The sequence below is a fragment of the Morchella sextelata genome, assembly GCF_020137385.1.
Source record: "Morchella sextelata strain SCLS chromosome Unknown scls_13, whole genome shotgun sequence".
NCBI classification, from domain to species: domain Eukaryota; kingdom Fungi; phylum Ascomycota; class Pezizomycetes; order Pezizales; family Morchellaceae; genus Morchella; species Morchella sextelata.
In genome coordinates, this window is record NW_025408628.1 from 1,270,209 (window position 1) to 1,288,294 (window position 18,086).

The following is an 18,086-nucleotide window of genomic DNA, read 5'->3' on the forward strand; positions in this document are numbered from 1 at the left end:
CTCTACTGAGCTGGGCCTGACGCACCACTAGATCTCCACGACGAGAGGATCAGACTCACAATCTCGTCCACCCCCTTCCTGTTCTTCACCTGCGCGAAGATGGTCGGGCCTCCCTCACTATTCGCCGCACTTCCTGTCAGCGATCACTCAGAACTTAAGGACGAGGGGGGGACAGAAGGATAACACGAACCGCATCTTCCTCGCATCACGGTCCATCACGCCAAGGTCTGCGCCCACAATCTCAGCAAGGTCCGTCTTGTTCACGACAAGCAGATCGGACTGCGTGATCCCCGGGCCACCCTTACGGGGGATCTTGTCGCCTCCAGAGACATCGATCTAGCGCAGCCGTGGTTCGACCGTTAGCACCCAACTCCTAGATAGCGTGGATCAGATCAGGGGAGGCTGATGCTCTCGTACAACGTATATGATAAAGTCCGCCAGCTCCCTGGAGTAGTTTGCAGCGAGATTGTCGCCGCCACTCTCGATCAGGAGCAGCTGGGTGTCAAACTCGCGGTGCAGGTCCTCGAGAGCTTGCAGGTTTGCGCTGATGTCCTCGCGGACTGGAGTCTTGTCAGTGGCCTTGAAAATGTGGGGCGTTGGTATGGAGTGTTGGTGCACTGCTTACCTGCAGCGTGGGGGCAGCCGCCAGTCTCAATGGCCTTGATCCTCTCCGCCGGGAGGGCCTGGTGGCGCACAAGGAACTCTTGGTCCTCCCTACAAGCGTCCTCAGTTAGCTCCAAATAGATAGCTACTTGCCGGCCGCAGGGTCAATGCAAGCTTCGTGGAGATCAATGGACTGACTTTGTGAAGATATCGTTTGTGACTGCGGCGATGGAGAACCGGTCTCTCAGGGCCTTGCACAACTCCAGCATCAACGCTGTCTTCCCCGAGCCCACGGGTCTATATGCCGCCAGAGATATCCGTCAGTAAAAGAAACGCGCAGTGACGCTGAGGAGGTGCTTCTAACCCGCCAATTCCAACCGTGAAGGCACGTTCCTTCCAGTCGCGGTCATCGAAGATGGGTGCCTCACGGGCTAGGTACGAGCCGGGGCCATCGAGAATCTCGTGCGAGTGGCCGTGGGCGTCAAGCGTATCGTGGGAGTGGGTGTGAGACATATTTAGTGTTTTAGAGTAGGGCGGGGGCGTTTGGCGGGGTTGGTAGTTGGTTTAAAGGTCGGGTAGGTATGCTGAACGAGCTGCGCTGCATGCATGTGGGTTAGGTTCTGGAAACCGCACAGAGTGCGGGGTGCCTTATCGTTTATCGGCGGTCCTGCACGACCGCATGGACCTTCCTGGACGAGTAAACAGGGCTCGGGAAGCGCAGGAAACCGAGAAACACCCGCCAAAACAAAGTCTATATAGTACTACAATACAGTGTTTCTCAAAAATAAGAAGCTAAGCCGTTTTCGGAATTGGACAGGGGTTGGTGACAGGGGTGCAGAGGTGCGGTAACAATAGTATTTTTATGGGATGGGAACAGGTTGGGGAGGTAGGGTAACCAAAGAAAAAAAAAACCCGGTTTTCAAGGGATGGGTAACTACACCTTCTTGACTACAAATTTCATTCCCCACCATCTTTCAATTCAATTATCTTAACAAAAAGTATCCATACCTCACAATCATGTCTACTGCCAAATGCTCCCAATGCAAGCATGATAAAGCCATTGCGGAATATGATAGAAACCGCCGCGGTTCTCTTTTGAGATCATATAGAGATTGTTTAGTATGTATCTCTGCAACAACCAATAGAAACATTATTTGACAATTTGTAGAGAAGACAAGCGGAGATGAGACAAAGACGTGCTTCTTGGCGAGCCGGGCAAACAGTAGAAACATTAGAGGTATGTACTATAATACTTAAGAATTGCATCTTATAAATGCTTACAACTTCTGTTGATAGCTATCCCCACCCAGAGCTGTAAGACAAGGAATACGTTCTGCCTTTCCTTGCGCATTTCTCAGTTCCCGTTTACAATGGAAAGAATTGAATAAGGGCTCAATGACGATCGTTTGCGAGTCCTGTTCAGCTTTGCATTGGATTGATGAGCGAATTGCAGCAAGTTCAAAGATAAAGGCACGCTTTGAAATCTGTTGTAAAAAGGGAGATGTTCAGCTGTTACCTTTGCAAGCACCACCTCCGTATTTACAATATCTTTTGCAGTCTCCTGATCCGGTTGCAAGAAGATTTCGGACCAGTATTCGTGAATACAATGCTGCACTCACGTTTACATCAGTAAAATATACTGCTGATCAACGGGCTCCAGCGCAAAGTGGTGGTTTGCAATGTTTTCAAATCCATGGAGAGCTTTACCATATGCAAGGACCATTGCATCCACAACAGAACGCCTCACCAAGCTTTGCACAGCTATATTTTTACGACCCTGAGTATGCAGCTGGTGTACGACATGAGGCACATCCCAACCTTGATCTTACCATATTGCAGAGACTTAACTCGAAAACAATTTCCTGTAAGATTGTGTTTTGCAATGACAGTAAATAAGGCACAGGGACAATCACTTGACATTGTAGGTATCGATTTACGAACTTCATCTTTTACCCATGGACAATTGTATTTTGCTTTGTCAAGGGCAACAGATGTCAATAAGTTACGAATCTTGCAAACAGAGGAGAGGGGTAGGGAAACTGAGAACATAGTGTATCCGGAGGTACTGTTGAGGGGATGAGAGTTGCACATTATAGAATACCCCTTACTGTCTTATATCTTTCAATTGCAGTGAGTTACGGCATTTATTACACTGTTGCAGGAACAAATCAAAGCTTACAATCACATACAACTCCTTGCATAAACTTGCAGAAAAGAAATATCAATTGTAATCAGCTGTAAGATAGTTGCGAGAGTTGCAAACACAAACTTTCTATTGTTAAAGCTATTGGAAATGTTTCTAACTAACTTAGAGTCTGATTACATTTAATCTTCCATTTCGTTCATGAGATCCTCAATTGCATCAGCCACTCCCTCCACCGCTATCAAAAGCCTCCACCATTTTTCCTTGGTAGTGGACCGCTTCCTCTTTGCAACTCTCCTATGCCTGTCTGCACCTCCGCAGTAACTGTAGAAGAGCTTGCAATGAGTGCAGAGCGTTCGCGAGGTTTAATTTCTATTGTATATGTTTGTAAGTCACTGTAAACACATTATAAGACATTGTAGGAATTGTAAATTACATACCAGGACGAAAATTGCAATATTTGCCTTGACTATTATAGTGGCAATTGGTGCAACTACCTGCAAACATACCCTGCACAGTTACACATTCAATAAAAGGGCCCTTACTGTCAGTACAACAGTCACAAACTGCCTCTGCAAGTTCACCCCTGCTGTATCCCAATATAGCCTCAACATTAACTGGCCTTGCCATATTAAGACCCCTGTCTTCCTTAACCATAACAGGTCTAATCCAATCCATACTAGCCAATTTCTTAGCAGTAGCAGTATTGGTAACACCACCTATTACTAATGCCTCAGCAGCTGACTCATGATACTGAATGGGGCGGGTTTCGGAAATCTTGGCAGCAGGGGTGCCGGAATCGGAAGGCTTAGCAATCGGCTCGGTGGTATCGGAAGGCTTGTGTAACGGCAGCTACGTATTTCGGCTAGGTGATGAACTGAGATGAGGGAAGGAGGTATCGTGCAGTGGAATTAGGATTTGTAATGGGGATTTCTGTTATGTTCTTTGGGTTTCTGTTACGCGAAGGTATTAGTCATCGTTGGATTATGGATGGATATATAAGGGGGCGTTGTCTTGTGCTTTTGTCTGTTTTCCTTCTTCTCTTTCTTCTTTACGCAACCTCTGTATTTTATTCCACGAATACTATTCTTTGTTCGCACTACGTCATAGGGCTCCAACCGGTTTATCATACCAGGTAGAGCCACCCATAGTCCATAGTCAAAGTATACCTTTACGTCTACGTCCACGTCTACGTCACTACCTAGGTTGTATTCCTTGGCACCACAGTCTATCGCCTATAGTCCCCGTGATACGTAGGTTGCGTCCTCTATCGCCAACCAATACAACACCATAGCCTACAATGTCGGAACATGCCCATGTCGATTATCAACAACTCAACGATAACCTCCAAAGATTTTTTGAAGCGCATCCACAGGTCGATCATGTTGTCGGAGCTGAAGCTTATGCGCTTCTTCAACAGTGTCAAAATGGTCTTATTCAATATGCAACGGATTTACAGGAGATAGAAGCGGAGGCTGAGAGGGCAAGAAGGATATTTGAACGAGATCTTACTGCTGCCCGAGCTCAACAAACTGCTGTTGAGGTTGTGGCCCCTGACGAAGAACCTATTGGAAACAACGCTCCACCTGTACCTCCAGCGCCACCAGTTACAGGTACCACCTATCGGTCGGAGAAACTCCCAGATCCCGATGTGTTTAGGGGGGATCGTGATCGAGAAAGACTACACTTATTCAAGCAACAAATGAAAATTAAGTTACTGGGAAATATCGATCGCTATCCTACACTACAGTCTAAGTTATCGTACGCGTTCAGCAGATTGGAAGGTGCTGCTGCCAATCAGTTTTTACAGTACATGGGAGAAGAAGGTATTGCCCTACCTTCTATGACACGGTTTTATGAGATTCTGGATACAGCTTTTGGAGACCCCGATCGAATGCGGACAGCTAGAAGAAATCTTCGGAACATCAGACAACGCACTCGAACCTTTGCCGATTATTTTGCTGAGTTTCAACGGTATGCTGCTGAGTCGGGTATGGATGAAGTCTCTCGGATTGAGGCTTTGATGGAAGGAATTAATGGGGAACTGGACGAATCAATGATACACCATGAGACTCCTGCAACGGTAGATGGTTGTGCAACACTCTTGCAACGGTTGGATAACCGACGACGGGCGGCGGAAGCTAAGCGAGGTAGTAAAAAACCTTGGACTACTACTGCGACCCCGGCTCTGCGTCCTCCACCAACAAATCCTGTTCCTGCTCCCCGTCCTGCTGCCCCTGCTGCCAACCCACCTGCCACTGAGAATCACCCCTCGTTCCGTCCTGGAGGTGATGTACCCATGGACCTGTCTGGAGGACGTCGTCGCCCTACCCCTGCCGAAAGAAACGCCCGATTAGCTGAGGGCCGATGTTTCTATTGCGGAGGTGTCGGGCATATGGTTAGAAACTGCCCCCAAGCGAGGGCAACTGGAAATCAACCAAGGAGGCCTGTGATGAGAGGAGCGGCGTTGACAGTGGAAGAAAACGATGGAAGCGATAATGAGTCGGCAAAAGATTTGTCCCTGCACTAAGTGGCTTAGCCCAGGGACCGTTTAAGGATTTTTTTAAGATGTGTATTTCTGGTTTTTCGGTATCAGAGGAGGAAATGGATGGAAATCAACTTGTAGTAACTTGTTCGATTTCACAGAATAAAAATTCGTTTATACCTACCTACGCCCTTATTGATACCGGAGCATCAGGATATGCTTTTATTGATGAATCCTTTGCACGCCACAACAATCTTACAATGACCCCCCTTAAAATACCTCGCCATGTAGACGTTATAGACGGAAGGCCTATTAAGTCAGGAAAAATTACCCATATTGTCGATGTCTCGCTAGACATTCATGGTCATCGGGAAACGGCGCCATGTTTTGTAACGAAGTTAGGACACTATCCGATTGTGATGGGGATACCTTGGATGCGACGACATGATGTTACGATTCGACCAAAAGAAAATCTACTTGTTTTTGACTCTCGAAGCTGTTGTCAACACTGTTCACTCAGTGGAACTGCAGTTATTGTTCATGGTATCTCAATCCCCTTACCGGAACACCATACAGTCATCGTTTCAGCAACCGAGAAATCCACTATCGATATCGAACAATTAGTACCGAAAGAATTTCACCATCGTCTTCACATGTTTAAAGAATATGATGCTTCAATTCTCCCACCACATCGACCATCCCATGACATCGAGATAGTATTAGAGGAAGGCAAACGACCACCATATGGACCTATATATGGATTATCTCAAATTGAGTTAAAAGCACTACGAGAATATCTTGATGAAAATTTACCCAAAGGATTTATTCGAGCCAGTGAATCACCAGCGGGAGCACCCATACTGTTTGTGAAGAAAAGCGATGGAACCCTTCGACTTTGTGTTGACTATCGAGGCCTAAATGCGATTACAATCAAAAATCGATATCCATTACCATTGTTGAAAGAAACCCTGGCTAAGTTGTCAAGAGCACAATACTACACTAAGTTGGATTTACGATGGGGATATAATCAAATCAGGATAGCGGAAGGAGATGAATGGAAAACAGCATTCCGGACTCGATATGGACATTTCGAATATACAGTAATGCCGTTTGGATTAGCTAATGCCCCTGCCACATTTCAGCATTGGATCAATGATATTCTACGTCCCTACCTCGATCAATTCGTAACAGCATACTTAGACGATATCCTTATCTATTCCGAGACCCTATCAGAACATAAAGAACATATTCAGAAGGTTCTAAAGGTACTTGATGAAAATCATGTTCACCTTAAACCTGAAAAATGTGAATTTATGGTTCAGGAAACAAAATATCTTGGTTTAATCCTTACTCCAAATGGGAATAGAATGGATCCAAAGAAAGTTATCGATGTTTTGGAATGGACTACACCGACAAACCTTCGTGATGTTCAAGTATTCCTAGGATTTGCAAATTTCTACCGACGGTTTATTTTGGGATATTCGAAAATTGTTGCCCCTCTTACAGCCTTGACAAAGAAAAATGTTAAATTTGAATGGACGGATGAAAGGGAGGAAGCATTTCAGACTTTGAAAAAGATGTTTACAACGGCACCGATACTAGCTCATTTTAATCCAGATCGAAAAATTGTGATAGAAACTGATGCATCCGACTATGTTTCAGCAGGAATCCTATCTCAACGTGACAACGAAGGAATCCTACATCCAGTTGCTTTCTTTTCTAAGAAACACTCTCCCGCAGAATGCAACTACGAAATCTATGACAAAGAACTTTTAGCAATTATACGATGTTTTGAAGAATGGCGACATCATCTGGAGGGAGCTCAATTTCCAATTGAAGTTCTTAGCGACCATCGGAATCTTGAGTATTTTATGACAACAAAATTGTTAAATCGTCGACAAGCCCGTTGGTCCGAATTTCTTTCACGCTTCGATTTCGTTATACAATTTCGGCCAGGAAAACAAGGAACAAAACCAGATGCATTGACTAGGAGGTCAGGTGACCTACCTAAAGAGGGGGATGAACGGTTAACGCATCAGAGTCAAGTGATTCTGAAGCGAAAAAATTTGGATACCAAGCTAAGTTTGTTCGCGGGTTCTTTGTCAAATGAATCCGCTGAAGGAGCGTCCACTGTAGAGGAGTTATTTTCAAAAGCTTACCAAGTGGATAGTTTCCCAAACAAGGTCCTCAATATGCTTCGGAATGGCACACGCCACTCAAACAAAATCTCACTTGCTGAATGTATGGAAGATAACAACGGTCGGCTGATTTATCGAGGCATGCTATATGTACCAGACGACGATGACCTTCGACTAAGGCTTTTAAAAGAATATCATGACAAACCATCTGCAGGACATCCGGGTAGAGCGAAGACTCTGGAGCTCCTAAGTCGAGAATATTACTGGCCACAGATGCGGAAGTTTGTCGATCAGTATATTAGGAATTGCAATGTGTGCACCCGTAGCAAGGCATCACACAATGCACCTTATGGAGTACTTCGCCCCATGCCAATTCCCGATGGACCCTGGACAGATGTCTCGATGGACTTTGTGACTGATCTTCCTGAGAGCGATGGGTATAATGCGATTTTGGTCGTGGTGGATAGACTAACCAAAATGCGGCATCTGATACCAACGACAAAGGAGGCGGACTCACAGGAAGTAGCAAGGCTATATATTGATAACGTCTGGAAGCTACATGGATTACCCGACACTATGGTATCCGATCGAGGAACACAGTTCGTCGCGGAATTCTGGAGGTCTCTTTGTGATCGACTGGAAATCTCGCCAAAGTTCTCTACTGCATTCCACCCCCAAACAGATGGACAGACAGAAAGAATCAATGCCATAATGGAACAATACCTCCGAAGCTATGTTTCCTATCAACAAGACGATTGGGTCCGATGGCTACCGATGGCTGAATTTGCAACCAACAACCACATTTCCGAAACAACAAAAGTTTCCCCCTTTTATGCTAATTCGGGAAGAAATCCTAGGATAACATTTGGGCCTTTGGAACATGGTAGAACGAAGGCGGAAGATCAAGCTAATAGCATTGCGCGAGAAATGAAGAATATCATCGACTTCTTACGGAATGAGATGTTTCGGGCACAAAGAATACAGGAAGAATCAGCCAATAGGAATCGGACCCCAGCTCCTCGATACCATTTAGGAGATAAAGTTTTCCTATCGACCCGTCATATTCTAACAAAACGACCTTCCAAGAAATTCGACTGGAAACGTATTGGACCTTATAACGTTAAGCGCATTGTCAATCCCTATGCCTACGAGTTGGAACTTCCCCGGTCAATGAAAATTCATCCAGTATTTCATGTTTCGCTATTGTCACCCGATGCGAATGATCCTTTACCGGGACAACAACAGTTGCCACCACCTCCGGTTGAAATCGAAGGAGAGGAAGAATGGGAGGTCGAGGATATCTTGGATTCGAGGAAACGAAGAGGAAGATTTGAGTATTTGGTACGATATATGGGATATGATGAAGCCTCCTGGCAACCACTATCGGACCTTGAGCATTCACCTGATATCGTTAAACGATTCCATGAGCGTTATCCAGGGAAGCCTAAGCCTACCAGGAGGTAGGCCTTAGAGGGGGGCGTGGTCTGTAACGGCAGCTACGTATTTCGGCTAGGTGATGAACTGAGATGAGGGAAGGAGGTATCGTGCAGTGGAATTAGGATTTGTAATGGGGATTTCTGTTATGTTCTTTGGGTTTCTGTTACGCGAAGGTATTAGTCATCGTTGGATTATGGATGGATATATAAGGGGGCGTTGTCTTGTGCTTTTGTCTGTTTTCCTTCTTCTCTTTCTTCTTTACGCAACCTCTGTATTTTATTCCACGAATACTATTCTTTGTTCGCACTACGTCATAGGGCTCCAACCGGTTTATCATACCAGGTAGAGCCACCCATAGTCCATAGTCAAAGTATACCTTTACGTCTACGTCCACGTCTACGTCACTACCTAGGTTGTATTCCTTGGCACCACAGTCTATCGCCTATAGTCCCCGTGATAGCTTGGCAGCAAGGGTGCCTGAATCGGAAGGCTTGGTAATCGACTCGGCGGTATCGGAAGGCTTGGCAGCAGGGGTACCAGAAGCAGAAGGCTCGGCAGCTGGCTCGACGGTATCGGCTTGCTTGGCAGCTGGTTCGGCAGGAAGCTCGGCGGTTTTAGTACTCTCGACGCTCTTAGAAGCCTTGGCAGCTCGGGTGCGCTTGGCGGGAGGCTTAGCGATAGGCTTGGCGGTGGCGGTAGGGGTGCCAGAATCAGAAGGCTTGGGAACCGGCTCGGCGATTTCGGTAGGCTTGGCGGTTTCGGAAGACTTGGCAGAAAGTTCTGCGGTTTTAGAACTCTCGGCGGTTTTGGAAGCTTTGGTAGCCCGTGTGCGCTTGGCTGGAGGCTTGGCAGCCGGGGTGCGCTTGGCACGAGGCTTGGCAGGAAGTTTGGCGGTTTTATTGCTCTTTGCAGACATGATGGGGGTAGTAGTAGTAGACATTGTTTGTGGATGATGAATTGTTTGTTGATGACGATGAATGAAGTGGATAAGAGAAATTTTCTGGCTCTATTTATTCATCATTGGAGCAACAGTAACCCGCCCAACTTGAAGTTGCAGCAGTAACCCGCCCACTGGCATGTTTCCAGAACCCTCCTTCGCGGTCGCGAAGTGGCCACTGCTAGTCTATAATGTACTATCGCTAATTTTTCGAATATTGGAACGGTCTGATTGGCTGCTGAGTGCAGGGATGTTGATTAGTCAGCACGACACATCAAAGTACTGAGCACTCACGAGAGGAGGAGGATGGGGTCGAAGGCCCCTCATGATTGTAGAGGGAGAATTAAATTTTATTTGATACCCATAATTCAACGTACAACTCGCGGTCGCGAGTTGGCACACCCCTAGTATGTATGTACCCACGCTCAACGCAGCACTAGGCGCTTCCACTAAGACTTCCAGTAAACAATTGAAATGTATATCTTCACCTTTCTACGTTAGTCTTCCAGTTAAGAAGAGGTGTCTGGGTGAGCGGTGGAAGCGTCTATCTGTGTATGTACGCGCAGCTATCGCAGGTCTTCCGATAGCATATATTCATGGCTATAAACATGTATATAATCGCCATATACCTTATGCTGACGCCCTTCAATGATTGATCATGGTAAACTACATGTACATATCCTCCACCAAAGCTTAAGACTTACATCTAATCATCCTCAAATAATCGATTACGTACGTACGTACTTATATGTTTCTTCTGCGTTCGGCACTTTTCGTCGTAAGAATTAACGTCAAATCGCAATATAACGATTTTAAGGCCAGATGGGGCACTTACTATCAATACGTACATTTTAATGCTACATAACACTGAAGTACGTATGCAGGCTAATCTCCAAAAGGTACATAAAAATCATTTCCATTTCCTGCTGTCGATAATTCGAAATCGATCCTCAAAGGAATTTTCTATATTAATTAAAGGAAGACTATATATTAGCTTAAGATTATATACCCCAGCATTGAACAAATCTTTAGTGAAGTATGATTTTACTTAGTGACGTATAAACTTAGAAATTATCGCAGCTTGCATCCTCTGGCCCTCATATCTATCCCGTTGGTTCACCGAATCAGCTACAACTAGCTAAGAGTAATAATTTGCCCTTGTGCCGCTTGGAATTCTCCTACTAGAATTTTGAAGAAAGCAGAAGTTAGCCTTAAATTTAAGCCCATGCATGTTCAGCAGGCTTAAGATCAGGAGCAAATACCTAGATAATTCCAGCTCCCGGATTGACTCGCTGCCATCGATCAGGCATATATATTAGGAGTATTATCAATTCTCACTACCTCTCCCATATATGAACCAAGCTAGCCTAATCCAAGGCGCATAAGACAAAGAAATAAGACAAATAAGAGAGGTGTTTAGGTATGTACAGTACTGTAAATTATAGGCTTAAATGGTAACGCAAAAGAACGCCAATTGCAATGTATGTACGTATATGGCATGAAGAATAAATAAGATACCACTATGATAGTTATTCAGGAAGCAAAAGCTTTTTTCGTAATATCCCAACAGATTCAGACGAATCCAGAGTGTCGGGGTGGTTCTTCCCCAGGGATTTCTCCCGCCCAGCCAGTGCACGCTCGTTCCACTCCAGTGCCTTTCCTTATTCGCCTTGATTGTCGAACACCGAAGCCATGCAGCTGACCGTGGTGAGAGTACTGGGGTGGTCCTTCCCCAGGGATTTCTCCCGCCCAGCCAGTGCACGCTCGTACCACTCCAGTGCCTTGCCATATTCGCCTTGCTTGTCGAACACCGAAGCCATGCCGTGGACCGTGGTGAGAGTACTGGGGTGGTCCTTCCCCAGGGATTTCTCCCGCCCAGCCAGTGCACGCTCGTACCACTCCAGTGCCTTGCCATATTCGCCTTGCTTGTCGAACACCGAAGCCATGCCGTGGACCGTGGTGAGAGTACTGGGGTGGTCCTTCCCCAGGGATTTCTCCCGCCCAGCCAGTGCACACTCGTACCACTCCAGTGCCTTGCCATATTCGCCTTGGTTGCGGAACACCGAAGCCATGTTGTGGACCGTGACGAGAGTATCGGGGTCGTCCTTCCCCAGGGATTTCTCCTTTCCAGCCAGTGCTCGCTCGTACCACTCCAGTGCCTTGCCATATTCGCCTTGGTTGTCGAACACCAAAGCCATGTTGTGGACCGTGACGAGAGTGTCGGGGTGGTCCTTCCCCAGGGATTTCTCCCGCCCAGCCAGTGCACGCTCGTACCACTCCAGTGCCTTGCCATATTCGCCTTGCTTGTCGAACACCGAAGCCATGCCGTGGACCGTGGTGAGAGTACTGGGGTGGTCCTTCCCCAGGGATTTCTCCCCCCCAGCCAGTGCACGCTCGTACCACTCCAGTGCCTTGCCATATTCGCCTTGGTTGCGGAACACCGAAGCCATGTTGTGGACCGTGACGAGAGTATCGGGGTCGTCCTTCCCCAGGGATTTCTCCTTTCCAGCCAGTGCTCGCTCGTACCACTCCAGTGCCTTGCCATATTCGCCTTGGTTGTCGAACACCGAAGCCATGCAGCTGACCGTGGTGAGAGTACTGGGGTGGTCCTTCCCCAGGGATTTCTCCCCCCCAGCCAGTGCACGCTCGTACCACTCCAGTGCCTTGCCATATTCGCCTTGGTTGCGGAACACCAAAGCCATGTTGTGGACCGTGACGAGAGTGTCGGGGTGGTCCTTCCCCAGGGATTTCTCCCGCCCAGCCAGTGCACGCTCGTACCACTCCAGTGCCTTGCCATATTCGCCTTGCTTGTCGAACACCGAAGCCATGCCGTGGACCGTGGTGAGAGTACTGGGGTGGTCCTTCCCCAGGGATTTCTCTCGCCCAGCCAGTGCACGCTCGTACCACTCCAGTGCCTTGCCATATTCGCCTTGATTGTCGAACACCGAAGCCATGCCGTGGACCGTGGTGAGAGTACTGGGGTGGTCCTTCCCCAGGGATTTCTCCTGCCCAGCCAGTGCACGCTCGTACCAAGTTAGGGCTTCATTGAAGCGATGTCTTTTGCGATAGTAGCAAATTAAAAGATATACCGCACCATTTATCTCTAAGAAAGGTATATGTTGGGCTTCAGCGTGTCTCAGAGCAGTGGCTATATGTGATGTAAAAGTCTCACATATACCCCACGTCTCATTACCTCTAGCTACATTGGGTCTAAAAGCATTTTCCGTCAATGCAATCGCTATGAATATAAAAAGCCTTTTGTCTTCCGGACATATGAGACTCTCGCTCATATCTCGAGTTAGATCATGCATCCAGATAGCATCTGCTTCTTTCCTTCGAATAAGTGCAGAGGCTTGGAGGCATGCTATTGCTTGCTCCAGCTCCTTCAGATCCGGACCCAGTAGAAGCCTTTTTAGAGATGCGGCAAACTCGTCCCATGGGTTAACAACAGCGACCCCCCCGGTAGAAGTCCTGGAAAACTTAAGCTTTAACCTTCTGGAGCTCGAAAATTTTATAGGTTTTATAGGTTTAGGTTCAAAGAATTTCCCAAGATCTCCAAGAAAATCGGCCATCCCCTTCGTTTTAGCGGCCTCCGAGAAAAGATTCAAAGATAAATTTTGATGATCCAGATAGGAAATTATTTTTAAAAGGATAGTAGCTTCAGGTGTGATTCCTTGTATTGCAAGCATGAATGATGAGTGGAAATCGGAGCTACTGGTCCCCTTTAGCCTTAATGTCTCTAGTTTTTGTGTTTGTAGTTGATCAAGGTATCGTTGCAGAGTCCAGTCCCGGTCTATAGCGTAAGAAGCGCCCTGTTCCAAGGCAAGAGGTAGGCCTCCAAGCTCACGATTTAGCTCAGCTGCCAAATTCCGTGACTCGGGATCCACGCATGGGGTACATTGCCCCAAAATATTGAGTATCAAATCGATCCCGTCATCTTCCTCCATAGGCAAAAGCTCAAGTGTCCCCGCCGTCCCTAACTGTCTTGCTATATTCCTGTCCCGCATTGTGAAGATAATTGAGCCCAATGAAACTGCGGGGATGAATTCGCGAACCGTAGCAATTTCAACAACGTTATCGAATATCATAACCCAGTTGGAGTTATTCACCAGCCATCCCTTGACTTGTTCAATCTCGAGTTCCGCCTCATTGGGTGTCGCCCGACGTAAGCCAAGGAGGCCACAAAGAGATCGGTAATCCCGAACAAGTTGTTCCCTCGCTGTTGCCTGGACGTGGAAGATATTTAGGTACAGAGTAAGATTTTGAGTCACATATTTTAGGGCGAGTTGGGTTTTTCCGGCGCCAGGCATTCCATAAATTGCTATCCGCTTCGAATCTGAAGGTGCACCGCTCAATAGCTGACCTATTGTTCCGAGTTGTCTGACTCGGCCCGTGAATCGTGTATGTAAAATATTCGGCATAAAAACTATTTTTTGAGGTGGACCCGCGGCCGGAGTTCCCCCCATGGAAACTAGAAAACAACTTCATTAAAACTTGCATTTGTTGAATAGATAAAGGTTTCATGATGAATTCTCACCTTGCGATTGAATTTGAAGTCCAACTAGCTAAAATTAGGACAGCCTATTGAATAGTTGATCAATTTCTTTAACTTACTGTTTCTTGTCATTTTCATGTGCTCAACATCTGCAGCTTTCTCAACTTCTTGAGTATGAGCATCTATCTTCCGTGATAATTCATCAAAGGGTTCGCGCAGAGACCCCGAAAAAGACGCAGCAATTGTTCCTGTCCAAGTTATTTAGATTTAAATATCAAATAAATAAAACTATTTAAGGCATCTTACGCCACTTCGATCGGGCATAGAATTTTGTCGTCTTCAAACAAAAGTCTATAATATCGCAATAAAATGTCACAACTCTTGAGTCGAGAAGATTCGTCCTCCCATACAGGTTGAGAATTTCCGAAAACCGTTCAAGACAGAGTGATATCTTCTCTAAAATAGCACATATTCTCTCGTATGTATGGAATATGTCCTGGGATATCTATGCATTTAAATGAAATCGTCAAAGGTTTGCCACTATATATTCAAATTGCACGGACCTAGCTTATAATTACCAGGATAACGAATTTGATGCCGCTCCATACAAGAGCCGCGATTTCGGGATCTGAAATTAATATTGTCAGAGAAAATATCGTTTGTATAACGTGCGCACATAGCTAGAGCTCGAGCTCCAAGGTACTAGGTATGGTAAATATATATAAGGACGCGATAGAACTTACTGGACTGGATAGCTGTTTCTACAATCTTAGAAAACCGGTCCAACTTCTCTATATAAGCGGGAGTAATCTTGTGTATTAGGGTTGTGGCAGTGCTTCTCCGAGACTCGTTTTTGACTTTCGCCTCATCGATAGCTTGTAAGACGTCGCTAATGCTAGCATTTCTTTTAATAAGAGCTAACTCTTCGTCCTTGAGCTTCCCCTGCTGGTTTAATTGTTCGTAACTTTCGAGAGCTTTCTTGTACACACTTGATAGAGGAGCCGTTGCCGACATGTTGTGAATAGTGTTTTCGGATGATATCGACTTGTTGAGTTGGCAAGTGTACAATGCCGTACCTACTTCAGGGAGGGGGTGGTGGTTCCTGTTGCGCGGGGGGCTTTTGGTTTTTGCTTTTAATTGCACCTATCAATAGGGTCGAACTAGGCTCGTCCCCAACCCCTCTACTCGTAAATTCATGACGTTTCCGAACACGACTGTTATTGCATACCATATAAAAAACGCTAAATCCACCTTTTTGTATGTCATGCAATATTGGTCGTGTTCGGAAACGCTATGAACTTACGAGTACTTCCATGCTTCCAGGGAGCAGGCGCTTGCTGCTAAGTAGGGGATGGGTACGAGACTAGGGTCAAACCTACATGATAGTTCGGCCAATAGAACTATCGCGCTAAGTATTGAGCGCTATTACCACGTCGGCAACACCGCTTATCTAGATCTATGCGGCACAGACGGCAGAGCGTTCTATGATACTCTATTAGCGGTTTGCTTGGACTCGGGTCTAGGTAGATGTAGTCTTATTCGGCCAGAGTGGGTACATTCTAGGCATGTATGAGACTAGGAGCTAGACATGGCTCCTGAGTCCAGAACGCTTAAACCTAGCCTACACGGACAGGTTGGTGGACAGGGCTAAGGCTGATGTCAATTGTTGACAGTAGGGACCGACGAAAAACTGCCCTAAACCTGTCCCCCGACCTGTCTGTGGAGGCCAGGTTTATATAAGAGCCCCGGATCCATACCGGTAATGTAGGTACATGTATTTACCCACATCCACGGAGTGGGCTGGGAAGGAGCCTGTCCAAGTACATGTGCTGTTCTTAGATCCTTGTAATGATATCAGCTATCCTGCTCCACTGTGTACCTACAATTATATCTAGGATCTCCCCATTTGAGAACGTTAACTACAATGAAGTTTATCTACTAGTTAGATGGGTGCAAACCTACATGTATGTTACTCTAAAAAGGAATTATCTTTAGATTTCGTCTGGAATATGTATACGCGGGTAATTTCAATATCCGGACTGGCACGTCAGACATCAAAAATTAAACAGATAATAACTAGTCCAGCCGCCACAGAGAAGAAAGAGAAAAGAACTATATAATATATCCGCTTCATTGAGGAGAATGAACCGACTACTAACCTCGCTCGGATTGATCATTATTTTTGAGAAATCACTAGATAATCTTACAAGTCCCAAGGCAACCCCGAATTCCACCATTTTCGTTTATCCTCTGCCCCTTCTCATCACAACATCTTCAATTGCCGTCGCACAGAAACTTTCCCAACCCCCCATAACAAAACCCGAACGCCTTATTAAAATCCCTTATACCCCTCTAGAAAGATCGATGTAGCGCGGAGAAGCTGTAAACGCGCGAAAGATGGTCAAACGCAAACAGATCGTCAGTTCCGGTCCGAACCACCTATTTTGAACACAACAGAATGAAAAAATATTCAGATATTATACATCAAAAGAAATGGGTAAATGGGATGTAAGAATGAAGACGAACAAATTAAAATTGGTACGAACCACTCTCGTATTGTGCTGAAATGTACTGTTCTGGGTTCTTCGCCAAAAAACTGATCAGGTTCTCTATGTGCTCGCGGAGTTTTGAGATAGACTGGGGGTCCATATTTGTATGGGCGAGAAGCTCCGGCATGGAGACTATGATAACAGATTAATATCAAAGTACGAATCGCCTTCTACCGAACTTCAACTAAAGAATCCAAATTGGAAGGGACTTACCAAAAAGCCTAAGCAGATGCTCTGCGCCATAGATCTCGCTCGGCTCTTTTCCGGGGTGCTCCTTCCGAATTTCCAGATACTGCTGTCTCTCAAACCGATATAAAAGGATGGTCCCGAGAGATCGGTCGAAGTAGAGTTTCAACCCGGCAATGACTTCGTCGAAAATATCCGCATCTGCCGAGCCCTCTCGCTTTTTTGGTACAGATTCGCGATATTTTTGTAGAAGCTGTGTAACATTGAGGTCACGCGGCAAAGGAACAAGCTGCTGGTTCTTAGTGACGTTTTCCCAATCGTCGACAAGCAGTGCTTTCAAGTTGTCGGGGATGTTTATCTTGACATCATGACGTTTCATAAATTCCTCTTCCTTCAAGTCGGATACGTTTGGTCAGCAATTACCTAATTAGCAAGAGCGCTTTAAACACAGACCTTCTCGATCTCAAGCTCACGCCCACGCTTCTGGCCTCGCGGAGGAAGAGTGGTAGAAGCTCCCGTTGGAAGATCCTCAGAGCCAGCTTTGGAAGTCATCTTCTTCTTCGTATCGGGCGTGGGCTTCGGCTTATTCGTAATCGGTTTTGTATTCTCGTTGAGTTCCTTTTGCAATCGCAGGTTTTCTTCGTTCATTTTGCGGAGGCGATCTGCGGGGACAAATTCATCCCACCTGGTCATTGTCAGCTGGCCCGATAGTAGCTAGCAACTCTATCGTACGATAATTCTGTCCTTTCAATTTCCCCCAAACAGCTTCCACAAAAAAATAGATAGCTAGCGAGAGATTGCCTTTCCTTCAGAACAACATGAGTTCGCTAAGATAACTTACGTATTCTTCCACCCCTTGTAATGCACCTTGTACTCCGGCAGCTCTTTCTTGTCGTCCGATTTTTTGACCTCCAGTACCTTTGCTTCATATAGCATAGGCCCGTGAAAGCACAAAACCCTCTCCTGAACGTCGTAAGTGAGCACCTTTTGCGCAGCTGCTGGGGGCATGATATCGACTCGGATTTTGTTGCTTCTACCTCAAGGGTGTGCTTCGGTTGCTGAGTTAGTGAAAGAGAAATGGAAGGATAGGCGCGAGACTGGAGCAATGGGAGG

At 46.2% G+C, this 18,086-nt stretch overlaps 6 protein-coding genes across 6 annotated transcripts; 2 read left to right on the plus strand and 4 right to left on the minus strand.

Annotated features, from left to right (window-relative positions):
• Nucleotides 1-2: 2 nt before the first annotated feature.
• Nucleotides 3-1,116, minus strand: H6S33_002751 (uncharacterized protein; the record flags this gene model as incomplete). Its single annotated transcript, XM_044834122.1, has 6 exons — nucleotides 3-129; nucleotides 191-336; nucleotides 418-560; nucleotides 626-714; nucleotides 802-900; nucleotides 968-1,116. The coding sequence occupies 6 exons, from the start codon at nucleotides 1,114-1,116 to the stop codon at nucleotides 3-5; spliced, it is 753 nt and encodes a 250-aa protein (XP_044692912.1).
• A 2,930-nt stretch (nucleotides 1,117-4,046) lies between these two features.
• Nucleotides 4,047-5,276, plus strand: H6S33_002752 (uncharacterized protein; the record flags this gene model as incomplete). Its single annotated transcript, XM_044834123.1, has 1 exon — nucleotides 4,047-5,276. The coding sequence occupies one exon, from the start codon at nucleotides 4,047-4,049 to the stop codon at nucleotides 5,274-5,276; it is 1,230 nt and encodes a 409-aa protein (XP_044692913.1).
• A 74-nt stretch (nucleotides 5,277-5,350) lies between these two features.
• H6S33_002753 (uncharacterized protein) lies at nucleotides 5,351-8,833 on the plus strand (the record flags this gene model as incomplete). The annotated part of the gene is made up of 1 exon (XM_044834124.1): nucleotides 5,351-8,833. One exon carries the CDS (start codon nucleotides 5,351-5,353, stop codon nucleotides 8,831-8,833), a length of 3,483 nt encoding a protein of 1,160 aa, XP_044692914.1.
• Nucleotides 8,834-9,248: 415 nt separating this feature from the next.
• H6S33_002754 (uncharacterized protein) lies at nucleotides 9,249-9,746 on the minus strand (the record flags this gene model as incomplete). Its single annotated transcript, XM_044834125.1, has 1 exon — nucleotides 9,249-9,746. The coding sequence occupies one exon, from the start codon at nucleotides 9,744-9,746 to the stop codon at nucleotides 9,249-9,251; it is 498 nt and encodes a 165-aa protein (XP_044692915.1).
• Nucleotides 9,747-11,404: 1,658 nt separating this feature from the next.
• On the minus strand, nucleotides 11,405-15,252 carry H6S33_002755 (uncharacterized protein; the record flags this gene model as incomplete). Its single annotated transcript, XM_044834126.1, has 5 exons — nucleotides 11,405-14,106; nucleotides 14,358-14,486; nucleotides 14,545-14,743; nucleotides 14,817-14,866; nucleotides 14,982-15,252. The coding sequence occupies 5 exons, from the start codon at nucleotides 15,250-15,252 to the stop codon at nucleotides 11,405-11,407; spliced, it is 3,351 nt and encodes a 1,116-aa protein (XP_044692916.1).
• Nucleotides 15,253-16,767: 1,515 nt separating this feature from the next.
• Nucleotides 16,768-17,981, minus strand: H6S33_002756 (uncharacterized protein; the record flags this gene model as incomplete). Its single annotated transcript, XM_044834127.1, has 4 exons — nucleotides 16,768-16,919; nucleotides 17,001-17,364; nucleotides 17,427-17,658; nucleotides 17,815-17,981. The coding sequence occupies 4 exons, from the start codon at nucleotides 17,979-17,981 to the stop codon at nucleotides 16,768-16,770; spliced, it is 915 nt and encodes a 304-aa protein (XP_044692917.1).
• Nucleotides 17,982-18,086: the final 105 nt, after the last annotated feature.